General features: G+C 37.5%; 1 protein-coding gene across 1 annotated transcript; it reads right to left on the bottom strand.

Moving 5' to 3' along the window:
- Nucleotides 1–419: 419 nt before the first annotated feature.
- Nucleotides 420–4,180, bottom strand: smim29 (small integral membrane protein 29). Its single transcript, XM_057328184.1, has 4 exons — nt 3,978–4,180; nt 3,071–3,275; nt 2,739–2,764; nt 420–555 (listed from the first exon to the last, which is right to left on the bottom strand). The coding sequence occupies exons 2-4, from the start codon at nt 3,188–3,190 to the stop codon at nt 420–422; spliced, it is 282 nt and encodes a 93-aa protein (XP_057184167.1). The 5' UTR covers nt 3,191–3,275; nt 3,978–4,180.
- Nucleotides 4,181–5,297: the final 1,117 nt, after the last annotated feature.

Raw genomic sequence — 5,297 nt, 5'->3', positions numbered from 1 at the left:
GAAACAGAAAGACAGTGCAGGACGTTTAGAGTAACCACTCCCCATTTGTAAAATGACCATTTAGATTGTAAAACTGTTAATACAAAAAAAAAGAGAACAGTGCTTTGTATTTTATGTTGGTGCATGGCATTGATGTTTGACTCCTCTTTTCCTCATCAGTTCTGTTTGTAATGTTGGGTAATGCTGTGTAATCATTTGCAATCTTTGATCTCCTTCGTAAAGTTCACTTTAGATGCATCATTAAATTAAAACTGGTTTACAGTAGGAGTTTAGAAGAAAATCCAGACCAGAATGATGTGACGAAGGAACAATTATTACAGCTTTGAACGGACTACAATAAATACAATTTCATTGTGTTTGATCAATGAATTGACCTCTGCATTTATTGCATTCATTATTTCAGTAATTGCAATAAGATGTCATCTTTGTTTTTCTTTTCCATTAGTTACCTTTGTGTCTTCCTCCTTCCAAAGGATTTCCTGCTCTGCCTCATTTAGCTCTTCAGTTGGGTCGTAAGTGTAAACCGGCAGCAACTGATGCCGCAGTCTATCAATCCTACACGTGCAGAAACACATACAGCATAAAATGGATATATTGCTTAGTAATAATAAAAACACCTGAAAACAAATCATGTAGTTAAGTAAATACAGCAGATAATCATGTAAAGACCAGACTTGTGACACACGGTTGCAGCACAGTTAACGGCTTATTCTGTCCTATAGCAGCCACAGAAAAAAGTTAAAAGCAGCTGAGCAACAAGACACTCTGAGTGAAGAAATAAATTGGAAAATGGTAGTGTTTAAGTACATGGAGTCTCTGTTCAATCCCACCTATTATGTCATTTGCTGTGTCCGAAATCGCAACTGGGACAGTACGTACTGATTTGGATTAAGTACCTACATAACTGTCGACCGTTAAAACAGTACGTCACTATATAGTATAGTATGATTACATTTTGGATAGTGATACACGGAAATGAAAATTCTGGGCCGAAATGATGCCGATAATTCTGGATGCACTTGGCCGAAAACCAAAATTGAAAATGATACAGTATATAATTGTATTAATTACACACATTAAAACCACACAAATTAAAGAGCACATTTTTAAAAAAAATACTAAATATATTACAGGGTTTTTCCTGCATAGAGAAATTGGAGGCGGCCGCCTCCGTCAAATGTCGTGCCGCCTCAGGCTCTCGCCAAAATTATGTTGTGAGTCTTCACAAGAAATGCTGCGTGCATTTAACAGACTGTCATTTGTAACTGCAGTTGCGACATTACGCCACAGTGGAGGTGCTGTTTCGTTATCAGCACACTGAGGTGCTAAAAAGAGTTGCAGAACAAGAGCTAGCTGTGTTTCACAGCTATTTGTTTTGCATCCAAGTACGTTTAATTTCTTGAAATTTATTAAATTAACATGACGTACATCATTGTAGCTGTGCAGTTGGATCGTTGAATCAGCGTATACTGTACACAGCGAGTTCGCCAGTATGAACGCACATTGCGTTCGCACACGAATGACTCATTTGAACCGATTCATTTAAACTATTGAACTTTTCAGTCACTAGCAAATATAAGAGATCCTTGAATCATTTAAAGTGAACCACAGAGAATGCAAGATGTGAATGAGCTTAGCTCATTTAGATAGCCTGGTTGATTCAGTTGGCTATTGTGGGCTGAAAAGTTAGTTGAAATGATAAAAAAGCTTTATTTGATTAAAAAAACATTTTTGTTTGGTTGAATAAAAGTAATGTTTTATATAACTTAATAATTGTCATTTTTATCTAATTTTATTAGAACTTTTAATATGTCAAACTCAAAGTCACTTTGGTTAAGCCACTTAAAGGTACGGTAGGCCTACGCGTGTGTACAAGATCAGGATGGCACCACCTCCGCCTCATCTTGAGCCAGGAAAACCCCTGTATTATTCTTCCTTGGTCATCAAATATCACTTTTTTTTAACCAATCATCTAAAGATTGTAGTTCTAGAATTATTATATGCATAACAGTAGTCAAGTTATAGTCAAACTCAGCAGCTCCTGCTAATACAAGAAGTTTATATATGGTGCACAATCATTTTAATGAAAACAACACGCAGAACACAGAGGAGCAGTGAGTCTATTCATGTAAACAGGCTTAAAATGAGCTTCAGTGATATCAGCACCTGCCGGATGACAGTCCACGTGAGCTACAGCAGAGCTTCTGTTCGCTGGTTTTGAGCTTTTCTTGTCATATTTATTTGTTTTAGCCTTTGTCATGGTGGGCTTACATGATCGTCCTTTGATAACAGCTAGAGTGAGTGAGAGCACTGAAGTGAGAGGCGGGGGCGGCAGATATTTTGGCTTTTATTTGAGCCTTTTTTTGGCATCACTTATTTCTTAAGCTCTTTGACCAATGATATATTAACAACAGCCTGTACATAGACGTGGTTAAACAAGCATAATTAATCACGAGGAATACATTTAGCAGTATTTACACTTGAAAAGAGTTTTCTGCTATTTTCAATTGATTTACTCATACTATTCATACGCATACTGATTTCCGCCCACTGTGTAGTATGAAAACAAACAACTTTGGATTCAGCCTATCTCGGACCATTGAAGATCTACACTTAAAGTTTGTACTGGAAAGATGTTCCGAACCACCCAAACAACTTCGTCTGTCAAGCAGATGAAAAGAATTGTTTGGTAAATCCTTTTAATGTCTTTTTAAATGTGCTGCACTATGTGTATTTACCTTCGTTTTCTCCTTAAGTACATCACCTGTAAAAAACAGAAGACACATTAGCATGTCACCGTACTATACTCCTTAACACAATGCCCGTGATATCACTGGATAATGTTAGCATTAAGCTGCTTTGCAGACGTTTTTGTCAAGAAAGTCTGCTGCTGATAACCTCTGGCAAGCATGCGCAGCAAAACATGTCCACCACAACAGAGTGAAGACTTTTTGTCTTTCTCAATTGAATTACTCCATCATGTGACTTTGCATTCCTCCCCTCACACCAGCACACAGTCACACGCTGTTAAGGATGAAAGCGTCCGAGCGACCAGTCAAATGCCACCTACCACTGCTACAACTATCCCGACCAATGTGATGAGGAAGAAGGGGACCAGCACATAGCTGACGGCTGCATCCCCGTTGATAGCGTGAGGGGGCTGCGTGGCGTTGTTCATAGCGTGATGCATTCAGGGCTGTGCTCCTGTCATCTGTTTACTGCTCATCTTCTGCATGCATGTGACTCCCACATGGTCTCTCTGCCCCCACTAATAACTGCGAAGAGAAGGCGGTTATTTGTGGATGAGGACACAGGAATGTGGGTGAACTGTTTTACTTGATCCACTAAATCAGTCCCATTTCCATTTTATATCAGGTCTGCTGCTGTATGGAAAACATATTTATTATAGGAATATTTTGCATGCATGCATTTGTTTGAGAAATTATATTCAAGACAATTACTGTATGCATTTTTACCTGAAACACTCAGCATCTGCTCAGTTTGCATTGTTGTAAATGATAATAATTTCAATGCATTAGTGTATTTACTGTATTGCAAATATCACGCAAAATAAACCTATTCTTGAGATCCTTTAGTCAGCCAAATACAATGTGATAGAGTATTTCTATTACACTGACAGTGAATACTGTAATAAAACATTATCAAACTAGATGTCGACGTAGCAGTATCTGCGGCGAGTGGATTATCAGAAGCTCTGTGCAAAACACAGCAGTTAACAATAAAACAACCCTTGTGCAGAACGATTGTTAAGAGTCGCATAATGGCCTGTGCTGTAAAACGTACATATTCTCATCGCAAGAATTAAGAGAGTGTATAATAGTAAACCTTGATGCAGTATCAAATCTATTTTGAAAGCGCATTTAAAACAACTTTACGACGCAAAATGGCAGTGCTGGTACATGCCATTAATGTTGACATGTTAATACTGCGCATTGTGATGACTGCTTCAGACTCACGTGAAAGAAACATGACCACCATCGATCAAATAAGCCAACAAAATTCACTCCAGACCGATGAATGAATAGCTATCACTTAAGTGTAAGACGGCACCAGACCCATGTATCTTCATGTATCTGACTTCAAACCTCCGACTCTCTTAACCTCGGCGATCAGTGTTTACGGAAAGACAGCAGTAACGTAAAAACGAAACGACGATGGTGGGAGCTGAAGGGAGGGGTTGTGAGATTTTCATGAACCGCCTATACTGTACACCAGATGTCGCCACTACATCGGATACAGAGAGTCCAACAGGGACACGTTTTCCCTTTCACTGTAATTGGCATAAAATAGTATCATTTAAAAATCGTGGTTCAACCATTGTTTTTTTGTTTCATTTGGCACCTGCTTTGTTTTTTTGACGGTATTTTCCATGCACGTCGATTTTGCGAACTAAGAACGTTCTTTTCAGGTTTTATTTTTGCAACCAGAAAATAACGTTCCCAGAACGTTGCAGGCTGTTTTTTTTTAAATAACCAAAAAATAACCAGAAAATAACATTCTCTGATGGTTATTTTTTTGCAACCAGAAAATAACCAGAAAGTAACGTTCCCTGATGGTTCTTTTTTGGCTATTTTTTATGGTAAAAATAGTCAAAACTGTTAAACGTCAGTGACATGTGCAATACATAAATTATAAGATCACATTGAAAACCAAATGAAATTAATAAATGTGCCCTTTAATGGCTGAAAATAATAAACTAGTTAAGCTACATGAAAATACAATCATCTATATCCATGTGTATTTCTTTAGTGTGGTTGTCTGTTAATGTGTGTGCGCTCGAGCACGTGCATTCTCCGCTCTGCCGCACCGTTTTTATTTCACCGACTAACACATTAGTTTAGCGGTTTATTTATTTTTATTTTTTATTTAAAACCGTACAGATTTGAGAGTAGACTTATATTTTCGTGATTTTCGATTGATTTGACACATCTAAATCAACAGACCATGATGAAAGGACTGAAACTCAGGGCTATTGATTGTTATATCTAAAGACGGAGCCGCGCTATACTTCTGTGGTGAGACAAGAATATTGTTAGCCTGAAGATAATTAAATGTTTATTCTTCTGTCAATAAAAATCTGCTTTAAATGTTGTGTTGAAGTCATTGGTTATTTTATTTCGATATCTATAATGTCTGATGTTGAGGTAGGCCTACACACAGTGTGGTTTTATTAGAAATTATATACTGTGCTGTTTAAATCGAAAATTAGGCTACTTCAGTGATGAAAAAGGAATTATTAGGCTAAAAGAATAATCTGCATTGATTTCATCCTCCAT

Source organism: Triplophysa rosa, unplaced genomic scaffold (genome assembly GCF_024868665.1).
Source record: "Triplophysa rosa unplaced genomic scaffold, Trosa_1v2 scaffold397, whole genome shotgun sequence".
NCBI lineage: Eukaryota > Metazoa > Chordata > Actinopteri > Cypriniformes > Nemacheilidae > Triplophysa > Triplophysa rosa.
The sequence above is the reverse complement of the archived record's forward strand: the minus strand, read 5'-3'. Positions and strand labels throughout refer to the sequence as shown.